The sequence below is a fragment of the Aspergillus alliaceus genome, assembly GCF_009176365.1.
Source record: "Aspergillus alliaceus strain CBS 536.65 unplaced genomic scaffold BDW43scaffold_66, whole genome shotgun sequence".
Lineage (NCBI taxonomy): Eukaryota > Fungi > Ascomycota > Eurotiomycetes > Eurotiales > Aspergillaceae > Aspergillus > Aspergillus alliaceus.
Genome location: NW_022474749.1, coordinates 181,757 through 202,112, shown reverse-complemented (window position 1 = coordinate 202,112; position 20,356 = coordinate 181,757). Strand labels below are relative to the sequence as shown.

General features: G+C 49.2%; 10 protein-coding genes across 10 annotated transcripts; 5 read left to right on the top strand and 5 right to left on the bottom strand.

Moving 5' to 3' along the window:
- Positions 1 to 999: 999 nt before the first annotated feature.
- BDW43DRAFT_316019 (DNA primase subunit PRI1) lies at positions 1,000 to 2,700 on the top strand (the record flags this gene model as incomplete). The annotated part of the gene is made up of 3 exons (XM_032048182.1): positions 1,000 to 1,250; positions 1,308 to 1,505; positions 1,566 to 2,700. 3 exons carry the CDS (start codon positions 1,000 to 1,002, stop codon positions 2,698 to 2,700), a joined length of 1,584 nt encoding a protein of 527 aa, XP_031895230.1.
- A 228-nt stretch (positions 2,701 to 2,928) lies between these two features.
- On the bottom strand, positions 2,929 to 4,540 carry BDW43DRAFT_291602 (MAM33 family protein). The gene is made up of 5 exons (XM_032043636.1): positions 4,307 to 4,540; positions 4,048 to 4,169; positions 3,927 to 3,985; positions 3,300 to 3,832; positions 2,929 to 3,242 (listed from the first exon to the last, which is right to left on the bottom strand). Exons 1-5 carry the CDS (start codon positions 4,494 to 4,496, stop codon positions 3,217 to 3,219), a joined length of 930 nt encoding a protein of 309 aa, XP_031895229.1. The 5' UTR covers positions 4,497 to 4,540; the 3' UTR covers positions 2,929 to 3,216.
- A 1,339-nt stretch (positions 4,541 to 5,879) lies between these two features.
- On the bottom strand, positions 5,880 to 6,753 carry BDW43DRAFT_291598 (translation machinery-associated protein 16). Its single transcript, XM_032043635.1, has 3 exons — positions 6,551 to 6,753; positions 6,409 to 6,493; positions 5,880 to 6,334 (listed from the first exon to the last, which is right to left on the bottom strand). Exons 1-3 carry the CDS (start codon positions 6,717 to 6,719, stop codon positions 6,052 to 6,054), a joined length of 537 nt encoding a protein of 178 aa, XP_031895228.1. The 5' UTR covers positions 6,720 to 6,753; the 3' UTR covers positions 5,880 to 6,051.
- Positions 6,754 to 6,949: 196 nt separating this feature from the next.
- On the top strand, positions 6,950 to 9,738 carry BDW43DRAFT_291595 (putative exonuclease). Its single transcript, XM_032043634.1, has 3 exons — positions 6,950 to 7,173; positions 7,235 to 7,382; positions 7,437 to 9,738. The coding sequence occupies exons 1-3, from the start codon at positions 7,161 to 7,163 to the stop codon at positions 9,499 to 9,501; spliced, it is 2,226 nt and encodes a 741-aa protein (XP_031895227.1). The 5' UTR covers positions 6,950 to 7,160; the 3' UTR covers positions 9,502 to 9,738.
- Positions 9,739 to 9,999: 261 nt separating this feature from the next.
- BDW43DRAFT_291594 (Fig1 domain-containing protein) lies at positions 10,000 to 12,189 on the top strand. The gene is made up of 4 exons (XM_032043633.1): positions 10,000 to 10,625; positions 10,690 to 10,758; positions 10,811 to 11,138; positions 11,201 to 12,189. The coding sequence occupies exons 1-4, from the start codon at positions 10,595 to 10,597 to the stop codon at positions 11,577 to 11,579; spliced, it is 807 nt and encodes a 268-aa protein (XP_031895225.1). The 5' UTR covers positions 10,000 to 10,594; the 3' UTR covers positions 11,580 to 12,189.
- BDW43DRAFT_219433 (uncharacterized protein) lies at positions 11,496 to 12,026 on the top strand. Its single transcript, XM_032039384.1, has one exon. It carries the CDS (start codon positions 11,590 to 11,592, stop codon positions 11,875 to 11,877), a length of 288 nt encoding a protein of 95 aa, XP_031895226.1. The 5' UTR covers positions 11,496 to 11,589; the 3' UTR covers positions 11,878 to 12,026.
- BDW43DRAFT_323005 (MFS transporter) lies at positions 12,176 to 14,039 on the bottom strand (the record flags this gene model as incomplete). Its single annotated transcript, XM_032049662.1, has 4 exons — positions 12,176 to 12,865; positions 12,935 to 13,431; positions 13,497 to 13,683; positions 13,737 to 14,039. 4 exons carry the CDS (start codon positions 14,037 to 14,039, stop codon positions 12,176 to 12,178), a joined length of 1,677 nt encoding a protein of 558 aa, XP_031895224.1.
- A 976-nt stretch (positions 14,040 to 15,015) lies between these two features.
- Positions 15,016 to 16,987, bottom strand: BDW43DRAFT_303989 (rRNA 2'-O-methyltransferase fibrillarin-like protein; the record flags this gene model as incomplete). The annotated part of the gene is made up of 5 exons (XM_032045514.1): positions 15,016 to 16,102; positions 16,155 to 16,423; positions 16,477 to 16,658; positions 16,716 to 16,763; positions 16,834 to 16,987. 5 exons carry the CDS (start codon positions 16,985 to 16,987, stop codon positions 15,016 to 15,018), a joined length of 1,740 nt encoding a protein of 579 aa, XP_031895223.1.
- Positions 16,988 to 17,195: 208 nt separating this feature from the next.
- On the top strand, positions 17,196 to 18,396 carry BDW43DRAFT_303988 (RING finger domain protein; the record flags this gene model as incomplete). The annotated part of the gene is made up of 2 exons (XM_032045513.1): positions 17,196 to 17,466; positions 17,519 to 18,396. The coding sequence occupies 2 exons, from the start codon at positions 17,196 to 17,198 to the stop codon at positions 18,394 to 18,396; spliced, it is 1,149 nt and encodes a 382-aa protein (XP_031895222.1).
- Positions 18,397 to 18,508: 112 nt separating this feature from the next.
- On the bottom strand, positions 18,509 to 20,327 carry sld2. The gene is made up of 2 exons (XM_032039383.1): positions 20,105 to 20,327; positions 18,509 to 20,030 (listed from the first exon to the last, which is right to left on the bottom strand). The coding sequence occupies exons 1-2, from the start codon at positions 20,244 to 20,246 to the stop codon at positions 18,577 to 18,579; spliced, it is 1,596 nt and encodes a 531-aa protein (XP_031895221.1). The 5' UTR covers positions 20,247 to 20,327; the 3' UTR covers positions 18,509 to 18,576.
- Between the last annotated feature and the right edge of the window lie 29 nt (positions 20,328 to 20,356).

Below are 20,356 nucleotides of genomic sequence, written 5' to 3'. Positions count from 1 at the left end.
CGATATAGTTCTGTGCCTTGAGTAAAATAACTGGTTCGCCTAGGAGTGGCAATGGTACCTGAAGGCTTTCTACCATGAATGTAGTAGCAACCAAACTAAACCGTGGGTGTTGTCAAACAACAAGCACCGTAGTCAACAACATACAGAACCGAGAAACACAATGGTTTCCCTATTACAGATGAGGAACTTAAGACTAGTGACGCGAGTCTGATGGCGCCATCGGTGATCGCTCATGTGCTTCTGAGTTTAGCAGAGCTCTGCAAGATCGAGAAAAGCTCCTCTGGAATGTGGAGAAAGACTATAGGGACAGCTCTGCAATCTCAGTGTAAGCCCGAAGTTCCCACTACGTACATTGTGCACCAAAAAACCCTCCCGTAGGAGCAGGTCAGTGCAAAATCATAAAAGACCCCCAAACAGCCAGTGAAGAATGTGCAGAATCTTACCCTTCATGAGTGAACATCAAGTCAATGACGACAGCTCGAAAAGGCGTAGCCTGAAAGCAGGCGATAAGTATGACGACAGCAAGGTCTCTACAGTAGCCGGATATAGAAGACGTCGTATGTCAGATACTGGTGAATGCCCTGATACGTCTATTCACTTTCATAGAATATCCATCCATCGTGAAAACTTGTATGGCTTGTGAAAATGTAATCGTCATCGATAGACACCCATAGAGAGTAGCACAGCTTCCAGTGTACCGCAAACGGCGATTCGGTGCCCCTGAGGCCCCTGAGTGGGTACCGTGAGCATTGCGCCTTTATGGGAAGACATTGGCGTGATTAAAATAGAAGGTTGTATTCCAGGTATGAGGATATAGTTGAGATGGCCGTTTGCGGTTAAGTCGATGACACGTGCTGTAGATACACGTGACCAAATTTGGATTTGGATTCAGGGCTTAGGTCTTAGGGCTTATCGGGCGGGTACGCGTCCGGCACGCGTCTCCGCGTTAATGACTGTTCGAACAGAGAGAAGCCTTAGCACAGCACTCAAATCACCACAATGCCTCACTCTGTACCTCCTGGCGGGGAGTCTCCCCGCTATCGCAATGATGACGAAGTACTTCCGGATGCCTCTCCAGCAGATGCGACACCCAATGTCCCTGAAGATAAAGAGCCCGAGCTCCCTGAAGACGATACAACAAAAGACAAGCTTGCAGACCTACTATTCGATGATGACGATGAAGATGAATATCCCATATCTAGTGCGCCAGATACGAAGAACGAGGACTCGGCGAATCGAGATGCAGTAAAGTGAGTATTCGTCACCCCACAAAGAAAAAGAGCAACTCTAACAAAGAGATTATCCAGTTCTTCTGCGCCGCAGCCAGCTCATGTAGACACAGATACTATGCTTGCTTTCTATCAGCGTCTCTTCCCATTTCGCTACCTTTTCCAGTGGCTGAACCACGGAATTGTCCCTTCCCCAGACTTTGGAAACCGTGAATTCGCGCTTACCCTACAAAATGACGCCTATTTACGATATCAATCTTATGCAACAGCGGATCTGTAAGTAAACAAAACCAAGGCAACCTCTGCGATAGAAATCCATGGCTGATGCCTGGCTAGGTTCCGTAAGGATATTTTGCGGATGAATCCCTCGCGTTTTGAAATCGGTCCTGTCTACAATACAAACCCCCGCGATCGGAAAACTCTACGGGGCGGTCAGATGAAACCAATCGCTAAAGAACTGGTGTTCGATATCGATTTAACGGATTATGATGATATTCGATCATGCTGTGAAAAAGCGAACATCTGTGGGAAATGCTGGACATTTGTAACCATGGCCATAAAGGTTGTCGACATCGCTTTGCGAGAAGACTTTGGATTCCAGCATATCATGTGGGTTTACTCCGGTCGTCGTGGTGCCCACGCCTGGGTCTGCGATCCCCGGGCTCGCAACCTTCCTGACGACCGGCGACGGGCTATTGCGGGATATCTGGATGTCTTACGTGGAGGATCTCAAAGCGGCAAGCGTGTAAATCTGAAGCGTCCGCTGCATCCACACATGTCTCGTAGTCTGGAGATCCTGAAGCCATTCTTCGCCCAAACTACACTAGTGGACCAGGACACCTTTGTTAACTCGGAACAGGAGCAACGACTCCTAGCATTGCTTCCCGACAAGCCCTTGAACGATGCATTACGCAAGAAATGGGAGTCATCGCCGGACCGCTCTAGTACGAACAAATGGGCCGACATTGATTCCCTCGCTAAGACTGGGAAGAGCAACACTTTGAAAACCTCTACTTTGCGTGATGCCAAGCAAGACATTGTATTAGAGTATACTTACCCACGGCTCGATTCGGAAGTCAGCAAGAAGATGATTCACTTGCTTAAGAGCCCGTTCGTCATCCATCCTGGCACGGGCCGTGTCTGTGTTCCCATTGATATCCGGAATGCCGAGGAATTCGACCCTCTCTCGGTTCCCACAGTCACGCAACTACTAGCGGAGATCGATGCGTATGATGCGGAAAATCCCAACAACGGCACAGGCACAGACAAGGTAGATAGCGAGGGGAGCGAGCCCAATGGCTCGGATGCTAGAGGAAGCCGCAGGTTGCAGGACTATGAGAAAACAAGTCTCAAGCCATATGTGGACTATTTCCGCTCCTTCATTGCCAGTCTCCTCAAGGAGGAACGCGGTGGGAAGCGGGAGCGGAACGAAGACATGGCGGAGGTCAAGTCTGAAAGTATGGAGTTCTAGAACCCTCTCTGCTTTTCTGCCTGGCAATTGGGGTTTCCTGGTATTTTTAGAGCGGTTTTAGGATATATATGCTTTCATGGCAGGGTTGGGATGCATGGGCGTCTAGGAGTTATCTCAGAAATACCTTTAAGCATAGGCGTGTTTTACATGATAATATACTACCTGGTTAGGAATACAAATATTTGACTTGATACTTTTGACTGTGACTTAGGTAATCTCTGAAGGAAAATATTCCCCCTTAGCACAATACATCACACTGTGGGACGTTTAGGTTTTAAATATAATACAAGTGGTTGCTCAATTCGTTTCTATATTGATACACGTACATACAGCCCAGAGAGTATTCAGAGGCGATTCGCATGGGCAGACATCAAGCTAGCATGACATAGGAAGTGATGATGAACCTCCTCGCAAAATGTTTTATGGGGGTAATGTCTGAAAGGGTGGGATTAGAATTAGGAGTAGGGATTATTCGATGCATCTTCATAGATGAACTCTTGCATCACTGGTCCGCGCTTAAGCAGAGATAAAGTTCTTAACGCCTAGAGATTCCACTGTTAGATATAGACACTATCATCTAGGAGACTGCGGTAACTTACTTTCGAGCCAGCGAACGTATTCCTTCTGCTCCTTCACCTGGATGTAGTCGGGGATCATGTTGGCGAGCTCAGCGTTGATGCCTCTTTCCTCGAGGTAACGTTCCAAGTAGGTCTGCAGATCCTCATCCAGGTTCTCAAAAGGAGGTCCAGCGTAGAGGCTCTGTCTGGCCCAGTCCTTCTCAGCGGTCTGGGCATGCGCCAAGTCAGGCTTGGAGAAGTATGAGACCTCCTCAATCTGGAAGAGACCATCCTGAGCAACAGTCTGGATCAGAAGAGCGCCGTTGCTGGGCTTCTCGACGGTGATGTTGACGCGGGCAGGGAAGCTAGGCTCCAGATCACGGTCCAAGTCATCCAGTTCCCGGTCGGCCGGGGCAACACGGTCCTCGGCGTGCTGGGAAACGTTCCCAGCAGAGCCCTTGTTAGCGGGCTGATGGCCAGACTCGAAGTCCAGCTCATCACTCAAAACCTGGTCGTCAAACTCCTCCTGCTCGCTCAGGTTCTGAAGATCAGCAACGGTAAAGGTGAGACGAATCCTGTTGTAGGAGATGATGAGTTAGAATATTATATAACATTAACGGGATTCGAGTAAGGAAAGAGTCGAGGATAGGTGCAAAGTCAATAACTTACTCCTCATTGCCAAACTTCTTTGTCAACACAACTTCCTGCTCACCGGGAACATCCTTGACCTAGATGCAAATACCAATGAGCTCGAGTACATATCATAGGATATATCAGTCGGAGTACATACCTCCCAAGAGTTGTTCTGGAGAACATACTGAATGTTCTGGACAGAGGAATCCAGGTCTTCAAGACCGGAAGCCTTCTCGTGCTTCAATTCATCCTCAAGCTTGGCGGCAAGCTCGAAGTCACCTGTAGCATTTAAAGTACTGTTAGCGCAATCCGAAGAAACGAAGCTCGCATCGTGCCAGAAGCCTTGACAAGGCCAAAGACTCCTTGTTCTTTCTTGCAGTCCACAGTACCGATGTTCTCATCACGATCTATCATACCTTCAGCAGGAGACTGCTTGAACACCCGGGATGTCGAGAAAGCAGCATAAGAGGGCTTCAGAGCAGATTGCAGAATGACATTCTTAGGGACAGTCGGGACAGGACGGAAAAGAGAAGAACGGGAGGTGGTGGCAATAGAGCGCGAAATGGTGCGAGGCACAGAGCGGGCGATGGTACGTAGCGACAACATGATGAGTTGTAATACGGGGGCAAAAGACGTTGCGTAAAGGGAAGAAGATGGTTTTGGAAGAAAGATTGACGGAACAAGAAAACTGATGATTTAATTGCCAAGGGAGCTCCCGTGACGGCCTAAGGCATCCTTCCCCCAAAACAAAACATACGTGTGTCGTAACCCTATGTTGCTTGACTTGACACTTAGGAAAGCAAATCTCACGATACCCACTTCCATTACATTTTATACAACTACCGATGGTATAGCATTTTGGTATAAAGTCGGACACCTAGGGTGATATGTTTTACGAGTATGACGCCACCATCTTGACATTACACTTAGCTATTGACGCCTTTACTAATTAGAAGGCTTTATGGGGACAGGCCTATAACTGTTGGTATATAGAAAAGATAAGCCTCTCTTCGGGAGGGGTCGTGGAAAAAGGAAAGAAATGTGACTCCAGTATACCCTCACTGGCAAGATTACATGAAGACATATAGACAGAACGTCAGCCGCTTAAGATCAAAGAAGTGTCTCTCGTAAATCAATTATTCGCAGGAACTATCAAGCAAAGTCTCTCTAAACACAACAACTTGAAATTGCCAGAATCTAGCTTGGTATAACGAAGCGTTGATGTTACTGTCTATGAGTCGTCGGAGATTGCCGGAGTTAAGGGAATAGGTCTACATCGATCATATGACTGCTGAGCAGAGGATCCCAATTCTCATCATTGCGAATGCTTGTCTGGCCCCGAGTAGCCTTCCGTATGAGCTAGCACCTGGGATGGATGTTCCAACAGGACTTCCTAGTATTGGATCTGCCCGAGCCAGAGAGGGAGTCGAATGGGCATGAGGGTCGACTAGCTTGGGCTGTAATTTTATTCAGATGGGAGTGGCCGCTGGATTTGAGGCTAACACAAACGCATCGCAGGATAAATTTGACCTAGTGAGGAGATTGGGGGCTACGCTTTGGATTACCGCTCGGAGAAAATTGTGGCGGAACTAGCCAGGACGTTCAAGGGCAAAACGAGGGCTGAGGCATTGATTATCACAATTGGATCGGTTGAGCAGCCATGAATAGATGTTATCACTAAGGTCGAGGGGTGGAAGTTCGCCGCTGGGCTACTGTTTCCTGAGATGAGGGAGCAGAAGGTCAAAGATAAGTTAATTCGCTGTCTTTAGAGGAGAATGAGGTTGGGCCGGCCCCTCTTGAGTACTACTGACAAAAAATGTCTAAGGGAACGTTTATCGCCAAACCAAAGGCCACGGTTATGGGAAGGGGACGACAATCACCGCAAAAGGCGTGGGACGTGATGGCCGCGGGTGTTTCTGCTACGAAGCTGGTAGTGACGTTTTCGTAGCCCAATCAGTATTATTCTCATAATAAATATTCCACAGCAATGCAAGATGTGATTCAAAATGCATAGCAGACGGTCTTGTTGATGTGCTTTTTGTAGTCAAACCTCAAAAGGTATTAACGAATATCGATATGCTGGTATATACAGTCGTCAACGCCATTATGTTTCAAAGTCAATACGGGTGATACGATCTCAAAACAGAATCAAATCAAAACATCACGACATCCCTTTAGGTGGGAATGCTGAGGTCTGCTTCCCACCATCCCTAGTCAGGCGAATGAACTTCATACTGCTGAGACCGGACCAATCTCCATTCCAAGTTGCAAGAGCCTTAAGCACTTCTTCTTGACCGAGGTCGGGTAGCCAAAATCCTGTCTTAAACTCTTTATTTTCCACGTCCGTCCGCTGTAGTAAGGCTTCCTCTCGCTTGCTGGGGGGCCGGCCTTTCCTCCGCTCACTCTGCAATTGCTCGATCTCAGGGACGCTTCGATTGATATATCTGTAGTTAATATGATTAGCATGCGTGCACTATAAACAATGACTAAAAACATGATTTTTCTTCCTCGCTCTCACCTAACGATTAAGTTCATCATGTCACTATCTGAAAAGATGCCTGCGTCCTCGGGGACATTCTCGTGGAAGTATACGATCCGATCGACTGAGGGAAATATTAGAGAAGCGCGCCACCGAACAGAGTATTCTTATTGAAGCCTACTATATGATTGTCGTCCTCGTGCCATTGTGGCAGAGACACGAGCTACTCGATCATCTCTAGCACCTGCACGGCGCAATCTCTTCGCATCTCTGCTGTTCTCATGGAGTGCTTCAACTACCCCTCGCTTTTTGGAGATGTGCTTATGAACCTTCTGTAAAGACTTCGGCATGATGCGATTGTTGGAAAGTAAAACTCAAGAGAAATAGATGTAGTGTAGTGTATGTTGGAGTATAGATTTTTCTTTTTTTCCTCCGATCCTTATCGCCAGGCAGAATACGAAGGCGGTGATGGTGGGAGGAGGTACCGCCAGAGGTCCGGCCAATCACGGCCTCCTCTGTATGCAACAGTCTATCGCGTTTCTGTTGCGCGTCGACTGGGCTGAGAGTCAACTCACATTCCAACCTCGTTGTCCAGGTCATACATAACTCGATGACCTGCCAACCTGGTTGATTTGCTTCCCACCCATATTTCTACGGAAGTCGCTCCCCATGGTTCTCGTGCCCACCGCCCTTCTTGAGTCCTAACCACCGACGGTCAGAGCTGTTACCCGTTTTGGATGTTCAACTAAACAACCTAACGAGGAGCAGCTCGACTTTCCAACGGTTCTACAATGGGTATTAAAGGTATGCTCACGATCCTACTCTCCTTTTTCAAATACCCAGAGCCAATTGACTCGATACGCAGGGCTACATGGTCTTCTCAAGTCAATTCAGAAACCATGCCACTTGAAAAAGTTTAGCGGGCAGACGCTTGGAGTCGATGCATATGGATGGCTGCATCGTGGGACTGTCGCCTGCGCCGTGGACTTGGTTCTGGGCCGGCCGACTACTAAGTACGTGCTTCATCAAAGACCTCGATTGGAAAAGCTGGGCTAATGTGACTGTAGACATGTCGATTACGTACTGAATCGGGTTCGCATGTTACTTTTCTTTGGAGTAACACCGTACCTTGTCTTCGATGGCGATAATCTACCGAGTAAAGCCGGCACCGAGACTGATCGGTATCAAAGACGTCAAGAGAGCAAGGCCCTGGGCTTAGAACTTCTACGAAAGGGGAGGACGGCAGAAGCTTATCAAGAATTCCAGAAAGCGGTGGATGTGACGCCTTTGATGGCTCGCCAATTGATCGATGAGCTGAAGAAAATGAATGTTCAGTATGTAGTGGCTCCGTATGAGGCGGATGCACAGCTCGTCTATCTCGAGCGCCATGGCATTATCAACGGTATCATTTCGGAAGACTCTGATTTGTTGGTGTTCGGTGCTAAAAGACTTTTGTCCAAACTCGATCAGCATGGTGATTGTATCGAGATTAACCGAGCAGATTTCACGGCTTGCCGCGAAGTTAGCCTTATAGGATGGACGGACGCTGACTTCAGACGCATGTGTATCCTTAGTGGCTGTGATTACCTGCCCAATATTGCGAGGCTGGGGCTAAAGACAGCCTATCGGTGTATTCGCAAATACAGGAACATTGAAAAAGCGCTGCGCATGCTTCAATTTGAGGGCCAATACCATGTTCCTACAAATTATTTGGAAAACTTCAAACAGGCAGAGCTTACTTTCCTCTATCAGCGGGTATTTTGCCCGCGAGCTGGGATGCTCGTGACTCTGACCCCACCGGCGGACAATGTAAACCTGGAAGAATTGCCGTTCATTGGTAGTGATGTGGAACCTGAGCTTGCAACGGGGGTCGCTCGTGGTGATTTGGATCCAATGACAAAGGAACCACTGATATTGAACCCTGCACCCGTGGGTAGGCTCTTGCACGGCATTCATCGTCGACAGACGCTCGGTTCATCTGCCGAATTGAAGCCAAACAAGCCTATTAGTGCCTTCTTTACACCTAAGCGGGCCCCCTTAGCTGAGCTGGATCCGAATAGTCTCTCTCCATCCCCCAGCCAGCAAAGATTACTGCAACGACATGCCAATACTTCTTGGGATAGTACTCCTGTAACGCCTCGGTCAGATATAGCCCGATCCACTACCTCGAACCGGCTATCCAGCCCATTAGTCAGGAGTGTGGAACGGAACTCGTTTCTGGCTCATGCCTCTAAGACATCCGCCTTGCAGCCCATCAAGCGGCAACGGCTTTGTTCTGAAACGGACGAGGCCCACCATCCGAGCCTTCCCGATTGTCGCAGCCGTTTCTTTGCTCACCCCTCGAACGATTCAAGCCCGAGCGGGGTGACAGGGGCTCGAAGCAAGAAAGCGCGGAAGTCAACTTTGGACGTGTTCTCTGATGAAGTTGCTGAGGATATTATGACACAGCTTGTAGATTCCACAGAGGCTACGAATGACTGCAAGACCGAGCCTCGTGATGACAGCTGTCTTGGAAAAGCGCCCCCGCAAAGCACTTCACATACTGCGACGGAAGACCCCCAAATTGCAGATTATAAAACCCCTGCAGACGAGTCACTCGAAAGTGCTGCGACTACAGAGGAGGCTTCTGTTAGTGCGGATTCCAATCCTGAAGTGTTTCGTCAAGTACTTGACTGTCATGTCGCCAAACAAAACTCTTCTTTGCTGTCGAAGTTTACCTTCGAAGGGGATATCAGCCCCAAGGTGGATATGCCAGAAACAAAGAGTCCGCAAATTCATCGTCCACTTCTTGCTAGATCTCCTTCTAGAGCAAAATCTGGTGTGTCCCGAAGCCCTTCAAGGCGACAACGCTTAACTCCTTTGCAACGTCTGGGCCAGACCGCATTGGCTCGGTCACGATCTCTGAACTTTATTGCCCCTTCTCTTTCGGCATCAAGTGATTCAAAAAAGTCCCTGGGAGCAGGCAGCCCAAAGGCAAATATAACCCCTGTCACATGTTCTCTCATTCAAGGAAGTGAAGATATGATTGTTCCGGACAGTGAAGAAGAAGACGGCGAACGTGATGAAACAGGACCCACTCGGACATCAGTTGCATTCAACCTCCAGCGATTCTCCTACGCAACCAACAAGTGATTCTAGACCGTATGCATTATCAACACTATAATACAAAGCGACATAAATCTTGGTGCGTTGGTGTTTTCTGGTATTATCTCTTTTTGTTTTTCCTTGGGGTCTACCTGGAAGAGATACACGGGGTTGAGGTATCGTTAAATTATATATGGTTTTGGTCGTGTATACCCTACATTGGACCATATTGGAGATAGACCTTCATTGCATAATCTTTGGTTTATAAATATGCATGGAATCGTGACACGACATGTATCTCTCTCTACTTTATTAAATTCCGGAGGCTGGTGATGAACTAAATGAACGAATTAATTGATTAGGGCTGATAGGGGGTGCGGGGCCAAGCCTAAATGATGCGTGGACCAATCTCCGGCCCCAGATCGATCGTAGCGCCATCGGTGGATTAAATGGGACCTCATGGGTCTATCAGGAACAGTAGGCGGTGAGGTTTGGTTACCGGGGAACAAGGCGGGTAAACAAAAGGTGATGCCCAGCCTCCTCTATACTCTCCAATTCCCAGCCACCAGCAATATCATCACCACTCGTTCGTTGTGAAGAAAAACCAGATCTGAGAAATTCGGGAGGCAGGCTTTCGTTGCAAAAGTGGATTTTGGCTAGCTACGATCTCTATCCTCCCCCAGTTTCCCTTTCCCTCTTTCTCCCCTCCCCATTCCTTGTATTCAGCTTTGCCTCTATTTGGCCTTAATTCGTTTAACACCATCCCCATCTTGGGGTATAGCTTATCGGATCTTTAATTCAACTATCTGACGAATCTTATACCCCGTCCAGGTCTCGTGAGTACCGCAACGCAAAGCGGGCATACATTCATTCGCCAGTATCCCTCGTGTCTCCTGGTCCACATTCCATACCGACTTAACATTCTTCGCCCACCATCCGGTCATTGGATTCCCAGCCGAGAGAGACAGTGGGGATTATCGCACGGCAGAGCAGCATATTCTGGTCCCAGGAGTGACGGACCAGGTACTTGACATAGTGAGCAACGCAGCGCACTTCAGACGCTCCTTCTCGGGGTACCGAGAAGCGAGCCATACGAGCCACATCGCGAGGAGGTAGATTGATCAAGACTTAATTGATCAAGATGGCGTCCAAGTTTGGTGCCAAGATGGCCCGTATGTAACTCTTACTGTCGAACGATGCGGTTGGCATGGTATACTGACTGTCATGGTGCTACAGGGTTCATCCCGATGATCGGTTACCACCACGTGCTGATGATTATCATTGCCGTTGCTATAATTCTTCTCTGTAAGCTAGTTTTCATTCTATGCTGTGGAATGTATGGTACTAACAACATCAGCCCTCTTATTGGCCGGATGCTCATCGTCCTCCCCGCAAATCCCCAGCATATTCTTGATCTCCCTCTACTACAAACGCTACGACCCAGTTTTTAATCTTGCCCAGGTGGACCCTGGCGTGGTGCAAGCAACAGCAAACATTGTTGGAGGAGCGGAGATGGAAGTCCGCGTGGGTTACTTCGGTATCTGCGTATCGCCCTCGGGAGGCGCTTATATTTGCAACTCCAATGCCACGGCCTTGGCCGAGATCGTCACGGTTGACCAAGACCCATTGAACTTAATTTGGGTAGCATCGACGTTCAAGGATGCTGTAGTTTTCCCATACCTCCTGTATGTTCTCCCGCGCATTTTTGTGGTCTTGAACCTTGAGTAGAGTAACTGACATTGTCCAGAATCGTTGCGGTTATTCTCGCTTTCTTCTGCTTCATCCTCCTGGCTACTTTCCCCGGATGGCACGAAGAACTTGATGCAAGCGGTTCCGAACGCGAGGTGAAGCCGTTCCCTTCACGACCCGTGTCCCAGGCAGCGTTGGCTTTGATTTTCGTGGCATCTGTGTTCGTTCTGGTCTCAGTACTATGGCAGCACACAGCATCTGTCGCCGCAAGCACCATCGCTCAAGATATGGGTAACGGCAGTGTCAAGAGTGGAGTCGGCACCTCGGCGATGGTTCTCGGTTGGTTTGGATTTGGCCTAATGGTGGTAGTGACGATAGGCTTGCTGGTGATGATTCTCAGCATCAAGCTGATACGGCAGCTGACGGACGAAGAATAATCTACATGTTATGCGAGATAAATACTCGGCTTTTTCTTTTATTGTGGCTTTTATGCTTTTTATTGCCCATGTTTTCTTTTTTTCGACCTCACCCTTGACGCACTTTCCGACGGCACGAATGACACACGATAATACGACCTTGAATTCTGATCTCACGACGATAATGAGCAAAATCAATCAACTTCCCCTATCACACACTCTTCGCAATACAACTCGCTGTTTGTCTATCCTCCTTTCATCGCACTTGTACATTCGCCCTGTTTGCATCACGTCGGTTCTTGGTTCTCGTCATGTATAAAAGACGATTCTTCCATATTTTATTTTCTTCTTCTATTGGGATGGTATGGTTGCGGTGGGATCTGGGAAATGGAACCTTTCACGTGGAATACTTCGTTTGGATTTGTCAACGATTGATTGACAGAATGAATGGCTTTTGTTTCATGGTCATAATAAGAACGCTCGCATATAGATTGGCTGATGCTATCGACAAAAAATACTACATTCATCATAAGACCTAGTTCATTGGATCCAAGTGCCAACAGAGGTCTCATTGTTCCCGTATTAATAAAAGCATAGGATCAACGTAGAAAGGCAGATTATATGTCATGCCTCGCATATTTACTCGACATCCTAAGTCTCCTCCCAAATCGAAGCAGAATAAACGGATATGGCACAAACAGCACCGTCAAGCATCCTAAAAGCGTACTCGCCCACCCCACGCCGAGATTATGAAACATAGCCGTCGCGAACAGGGGAAACCCGGCCCCAAACGAAGACCGCATAAAGTCATTCCCCGCCAGCGCAGACGCCGCATACTTTGGATATGCGTGGGCCAGGTAACAAAAGATAGCGTTGAAAATGAGACATCCACCCACAGAGAAAAACAGCGAGGCCACGATGGGGATGATCCAATGTACACTTTGAAAGTTGCCGGTCCAGCCGAACCAGAAGAGAGAGATGGGTAGGGCGAAGCTGCCTACGCAGGCGGGCGGGAGTTGGTGTTCCGGGGCGATGTTCCAGTTTTGATCGAAGTGGCGGGATTGGTATTTGTATTTCCAGAAGAAGTAGCCCATGATCGTTAGGAAGGTGCCGATGAGGATGCCCATGAAGGCGAGGCCAGACTCACCCGGGTTGAAGCCGTGGATTTCGCTGAAGACGATGGGGAAGGCTTCGAACCAGATGTAGAGGATGCCGTAGATAAGGGAGATGTAGAGGTTGAGGAAGAGGACGATGGGTTCGAAGAAGCAGAGTTGGAAGGGGCGGACGAGCGCCTCGAATAGCACGTCCTGTTTTCAGGTCCGTTAAGTTGTGATTTGGATATTGGTGGTAGGGTTAGGAGTGGATGGGCCGCTTACTTTAGGTCTCACATGGCTGAGCTCGATCTCGGCCTCGCACTTGTAGTTTGAGTTACCGGTGATCTTTCGTACACGTCGTGCACGTCGCCAGAGAATGTTGGGGGTGAAGGTTTCCGGGAGGAAGAAGAACAGCAGGACTAGTGTAAATCCAGAGATCCACAGTAACTGCCAGATGGTCCATGTCCACCCTTTGGCAGAGGATGCAAAGCCACCGACAAGAGGTCCCAGCACTGGTGCAGAGATGGCAAAGCAACCCCAGATAGCAATCATGTAGTCGCGGACTTTCGGATTCCACATATCCCCCATCGATGCTCCACCGGTTGCAAGGGCGGGAGAGCCTAGGAAGCCCGTCAAGAACCGGAACGCTAGTAGCATCCCGAAGTTCTTTGCATAGATGACGGCAAACTGGAAGAACACAAAGACGAATAAGGTGAGGAGATAAGTGGGATTTCGGCCTACTGTTGGTAGTTCCGACAGAGGAGACCAGACCATAGGACCTGGGGAGACTATCAGTATGCTGACTACTGCGGCTTTGGTTACTTGTGAAGGTAGAGTTACTTACCCAGGCCATACCCGAGTACGAAAAGTGTCAGCCCGAGGGTTGCGGCGACTCTACTCACACCGAATTGCGCCGAGACACCTTCAATTCCCGGAGTGTATATTGCAGATCCAATATAGATAGCAAAGGTTAAAAGCCAAACTTGGCCACTCACAAGGAGTTTTTTCGGTGTACTCCAGTTTTGAGGATTCTATGAGTATGTGAATATGTACATGAATGGAGGAAACAGGGTTTGGAAAGTACCTCAGGATCATTTGGTCCACGCCAGTCAATCAGAAGAGGTGTCCCTTTATCGACACCGTCGGTTTCTGCTATCGAATTTAAACGGCGCGAGGCTCTTGAAGCCTGTGACATGACGGCATATAGACCGAAAGAGTCCACTTCGGTGTCCGCCAACGTCGCTGCTTCTTCATCTTTGACAGTGGGCTCGGGTCTTAAGCATTCTGTCCAGAGAGCTGGATCAATTTCCTCCGGGTAGCGTAACAATCGATTCCCGGTGAAGATGCGCACAAGCTTCCCAAAGGCTGAATCTCGAATGGTCTCCATTGTTAGGACTTCGCATATCCTGCCCCTGGTGTCGGTCCTTGGGCTGTTCCTATTCGGTTGCAACATAATATACTTATATACCCAGTGGTGGCAATCTCCTCCAACGCCTAATTATTAATTATTTCTCTAAACTTTGACAGCCAGCTTATTTGACAGGTTTACAGCCAATGACACTGCTGAGCCTAGCTATATACCCGTAAATCCGTAAATCCGACAACGTCATGGTTTGAGGCGGAAGTCTCCGGACGAGCAAGAGATAACTTGATGTCACGACTCATCGGAAACCAAGAAACTTTGATTCATGCGAGTTGGAGACCCTACCGTGGGTCCTTTCGTATGTCTGGACTAAGTGTAATAAGCATGCTGTAAACTGAATATGAATGCTCAACAGGTGTGAACTGGAAGAGTCAACTCAGCTTCATCACCCTCCCTAGACATTGCAGTTCAATGCAATTGACTGGAGGGCATCGATAGTTTTTAGTTCCAGATATGCTTCCACAAAACAAGTTAGAGTTTCTGCGTATATAATTGATCTTCCCGTTTCTATTTAACTTTGGATGAACGTTTTTGATTGACGGTCGAATAGTATGGTGAAGGTAGACATTTCCCAATGTTGCTAATGCTGTAGTCGCCGAAATTGTAGTATAATCATATGGCATCACGCATACTTCTAGGGAAAACCACGCTTTGACTGAGCCCTTCAACTGAGCAGCAAGCGAGGAACTTTGATGAGGTTGGCGTAAAAAGTAGAACAGCAAACAGGTCATTGAGGACAAGACCAAGAAAGTAATCAAGAAAAAACCAGGGGGCATTAACGTCCAGAAATATACGTAAGTGTGGCTTGAGAATGATTATATAAATCATACAAGCATTCAGAAAACGACTAAAACGCTATGTGGACATCAAAATACTATGGTCAAACAACCCCAAGTCCTGCAAGCCGAAGGGATGATAAGAAGTGTCTTGAAACTTCAACCTAGTAATTCATCACGGGGCCACCACCACCATTGCCTGGCCCAGGCTTCTCTTCATACGGCCCGTCATATCCAGCATAATCATCTAACGATCTATAGCCTGGTGGAGGTCCGGCATCGCGCCCACGGCCTCTGCCACGCGCCCCTCCTCGGCTTGCGTGCCCTCTACCTCTTGGACCGGACCCACGACCACGACCACGATACGACCCTCCACGGCGAGGGCCATCCTCGTGGTGATGGCGGTTACTAGCCCCATGGCGTGGGTTGAAGGGTGGCGGCCTCCCTGACGCTGGACCATCATGGCCACTTGACTGTGGGTATAAAATATCTTCATCACGCTCCTGCTGGTGGCGTCTCTTGTGATTTTTATTCAAAAATTGACTCTCCCACTCGCCTTCATGGGGGTTCTCTTCTTCGACCCGTAAAACCACTTTCTCACCGACGACTGTTTCAAAGGTGAAAGCTTTATCAGCAGGGACAGGATGCCAGTTTTGTATTTTGCCAGCATCAATAGGGCGAGCGCCTTTGCGCACTGCTAAGACTACCACGGGCTGTGGATTTTCTGTGTAATACTTCTCTGTTGCTGGAACGGGAGTTAACCGGGCAGCCCAGACCCTATGTTCAAAGACCGCAGTGCCTGTAACCTGCCAACTGAGCTTCTTGCCAAGCCCGCCAACCTTGTCGAGGATCGACCGAGGGGCAGGGCGAGGCGTGATTAGTATACTGTTAGCCATGTACTTGAGTTCATTTGAATCAGCAAGCCCCGAGGGCAGCATTGGGTTCAGTGTCTGACTGATCAGACGGCTGGAGTCCGCATTTGATATGAGATACCCCGTGTAAAAGATGGTACGTTTGATGCGCAATTTGCCATACGGGGATTTTGTATCATTGAGTGACGGGTTGCGGGCAGCGCGGTTATGAGCATTGATCATACGTTGCACTTCAGCTGTTTCAATTACCGGGGACAGGAACGTAGCTCCTTCTGCTACCTGTATCACTTCCGCATTAACTGGTTTTCTGGGAGAAGGATTTGGTACAGACTGAAACCTCCGGTTCAACTGTTCAAAGAAATCCCGGAAATGTTTCACACTGGATTTGCGTTAAAAGGTCATATTGGTACAACGACGGACGTCGAACTTACTGCTTCACGCGATCCTCGTAAACACGTATTTCATCGGCCTGGTTATACGTGAGAACGAGGTCTTCAAGGAAAGATTGCTTGAACTCCATAGTAGTAGAGAACCGCTCGCTGTTGGGCCCAACTTCTGGCTTGAGACAAACAAGGTCAAAGTCAAGTTCCCTACTCTCCACAATGCGCCTGATCAGGCTTGAAAAGCCACTCTCGCTTCGACCAGTGAGAAGTACTGTCAGAGCATCTTTTTGCTGCATACTGAGCTTGACCAATTGTACCTACGACCTATCAGTCAACATGCCAATCTTGGTTCGGTATGCGTAAGCCGCACGATTTGCTCATTCCACCACCCTTCCCAGCCACGCGATTCTTCGATCTCGACACCTTTCCCGGTGGCAGCAAGGAGGTTCGGATCATGCCACCATCCGCCGTTTGCGAAGCTCTCATAAGCCTGAAGAAAACCAATGGTCGGCCCGTTCCACAGCTGCGGATTCGGAAGAGGACTCAGGAATACTGAACGCTATTAACCCCACAGAACGCCTTAATATTCTGATCATATTGTGTCCTTACATGTGTTATCGAAGTCGTATACATGGATCGCTTTAACTTGGGACACGGCTGTTGCGCGGATGAGGCGACGAAGTTAGCACCATTACAAGCAACCAGAGGTAGAAATATGGTAACTCACGTGGTAGATCACGATTGACAATCGACCATCGTCTTAAACCTGTAATAGTACGTGAAGGAGATCGCTGGTGATCTTGGGCTAACGATCCGTTTGCCTGGCCGCGCGCCATCGCAGCAGCGTAGTTCTTAGAAAGGACAGCTCTTGCAGACGTCATGTTATTACGCTGGCCTCTAAAATCCCCCTGAATCGCTAAATCCGTTAGTGCATCTCCGCCGACACGCGGGAACTCGCTGTGTTGCTGATGGCGAATCGTTGTATGAGAGTGACGGGGTGGTGGAATTTTTATGACAGCGGGCGACCGCAACGTGACCTCCGCCAACAACCCTCCCACTGCCACGATGGACCGCCCTTGAAAACCCGCCATGAATAATTGGGACAAAAGGACTACTACCAGTATCGTCGGCCCATCGGTGGCTAACCAGACACCCGATAATGTGGACTTGCAGCAGGAGGTTATGCAGAAAACCCTCGATGAGGTAGCACAAGAGAAATTGGACCGTAATCTGGCTAACCCGTGCGTCATTTGTCTGGACCCAATCTCAGAAGCGGCCGTCGCAGTGCCCTGCAGACATGCGAATTACGACTTTCATTGCCTGGCAAGCTGGTTGGAAAATCGTCGTATTTGTCCACTGTGTATGTCATTATTGGAGGAATCTACATCGGTCTCGTCTAACTCGGTATCTAGGCAAGACCGACGTTTCTGCAGTGGAATATGATCTGGATAGTACCGGCGGCCCGAAAACCTATCGGTTAGATGCTCCTTCACAAGACCTTGCTCAACCAGCCCCAACTACCTCCACACCTCCTCGATCAGGACGGGACAGGATTAACCGCCGTCCTCGGCATACTCGGCCACAATCCCAACGTCGAAGTACACCTTGGTGCGACAATGATGCAGTGAGCCGGCGACAACATGTCTACCGCCACCAGCTCTATTCCCTGAGAGTCGGGTCAAATCGCCTCTCGCAGTACCAAGAATTGACACCGGAGAAGTTCAAGAATGACGAAGAACTTGTTTCGCGGGCTCGGAGCTGGATACGGAGGGAACTGCAAGCCTTCGATTTCCTTCACCCTCCGGAGACAGGCTCGAGCCAGAGTTCAGTGACTCGTCCGGGCGCAGCCAGGCTTGAGAGCCGCCGAGGAAGTAACGCCGAGTTCTTGTTGGAGTACATCGTTGCGATTCTTCGTACCGTGGACATTAAAGGCAGTGCTGGGCAAGCGGAGCTTCTCTTGCAAGACTTTCTTGGCAGAGATAACGCGTGCTTATTCCTTCATGAACTGCAGGCCTGGCTTCGAAGCCCCTATACCTCGCTATCGGACTGGGACCGCAATGTTCAGTATGAGGATCCGAGTAGAAGAACGACTTCACATAGATCGCGTCAAGAATCTTGGACGTCCGATCGTACGTCGACCCCAGTATACGGAAATGATAGTCGCGTTACTCAGGGGAGGGTTTCAAGGCCACAGCCTTCTCGCAGACCCCAACACTGGGGAAGATCTCGAGATGCCCTGGTGCAAGCGAGAAGGTTACAGTACGCACGGGACCGTTATGTCCCTGATTAACGGGGTTGCCACGCGTACGCTATTCTATTCTTAAATTTTACGAGGTTATGAATCATGTAGCGTGTGAAACGGTTATATGTATGAAAACCAGGCTATTTATTATGATTCCTAAGGTGGTATCTCTAAGTATGCGGTAGTCGTTGCTCATAAATGATGTTGGTGTAGACCAGCCATTGTGCTTTATCGTCTCCTGCCGAAGCGCCCTGCGCCTCTGCCTTTAGAGTTCTTATTTCGAAGTTTCAATGACCGATAATTGGCATGTGCCGCGGGATTGATTTTCCTCTCACGAGGCTTCGTCTCTTTCTCCTTCACTGGAGGCTGCGACGGTTTCTCTCGCTTTTCCGTTGGTGGCGGCTTTACAGAACCGATCGCCTCCTTCATTCTTTCCGAAAAGCTTTTGTTTCTGGTAAGGGGCTTGGCGTGTTCCCCGTAATCAGAGTCGGAGTCAAGCTCTGGTTCTGATATTGAACGCAGCGAAGCAAAGTCTGAGAACCCACCAGCCTCGTCAGCATGGACCGCAGGCTGTTGCGTTTCTGGCACCGCTGCTAGTTCATCCTCACTGTAGCCCGTATTCTCCGTGCCATCTTCTTGCTCTGATTCTGGCAACTGTGACTCACGCCTAGGCTTTGTGACAACCGGCTTCATGCGAACCCTGCGCGTTGTTCGTTTTTGGCCCTTCTTCTTGAACGTTCGGCCCGTATCATTGCTAACCGTCTGGCTGTCAGTCACTTCAGTGCTGACGGCGGCCTGCTCTTCTTCTATTTCTCGGAGTACATCCAGATCATCGTCGAGGCGCTCTTCCTCCATGTCTCGTAATCCTTGGACCAGCGCTGAGAGCCCTTTCCCGACAAACTGCGGCCGTTTACGTACGTTGATCGGGCTCAAGCCCTGTCCGGTGGGATTAGTTGCGCCATAGCGTGCTGAATTAGCCCGTCGCAGGAATGCCGGGGTCTCTGACTCCGGGGCTTCTTGGCCGGCACCGTTCGCACTGGTCTGCTGTGCACGTTCGTGAGGGGCAGCATCATTTCGATCATCCATCATGGTAGCGTAGCGCCATGTTGTCGGCGTCGCAAATAAGGCGGAAAGCATATAGCTCTTGCTTGCTGACGCCGGGGTTCGATCACCGCGAGGGCTGTCTTCCTCTTCATCCTCCTCTGCTATGGTATCTAGGGCATTCCGTTTTGAGGGCGTCTGTGCCGCTGTGCCACGCACACTGGCTATCCTGGACGCCGTCGGTGTCGCCGTACTTCCACCCGATTCGGATAGGAGATCGAAAAGACCAAGCGACTTTCCATCTCTCTGAGGAGTGGGCCCAATGGCTGTCTTGAACGGTGATGAGGACTGTTGGTGTGTAGTCGGGCTAAACAGCCTGCGCAGTGCTGAGGGAGAATCGTAAGGATCAAGCTCTGACGGATGAGAAGCCACTCCGCGTGGCTTCGAGGGGGTTGCGAAGGGACCTTTCGCCGCTTTGCGAGGCGTGGACTCGAGATGGACCTCCCGGGATCCAGGAGGTGATGTATGTTTCCGTTTCTTTGAGCGCTCTTCCAAGTCAACGGGGTTAGGATTGTGTTTCTTTTCATATCTGGCTGATTTTTCGAGCGACTTCAACCGCGAGTACTCCTTGTATTTGGCCGCTAGATAGGATAGGGATGTTAGATCATGAGAGTAGCAACAAAGCAGCACAATAACTAGATACGTAGTCGCGTACCGATCTCAGGCGCATTTTTAATATCACTTCGGTCAGCCTTTCTTCCCTCATTCGCAGCGGCGAAGGCTCTTTCCCAGTCCTTTAACTCGGCGCGTAGCTTCACAGACTGTGACGCGATATCGGCAACATCAAGGCTCGACATTATCGCATGACGCAGAAAGTGTTGACGGAATGAGAAGAAAAGTCGAATATGATATCCTGGTGATATTCTCCGACTGTAATTAAGAGATATGGTCGTAATTCAGGTAGTGG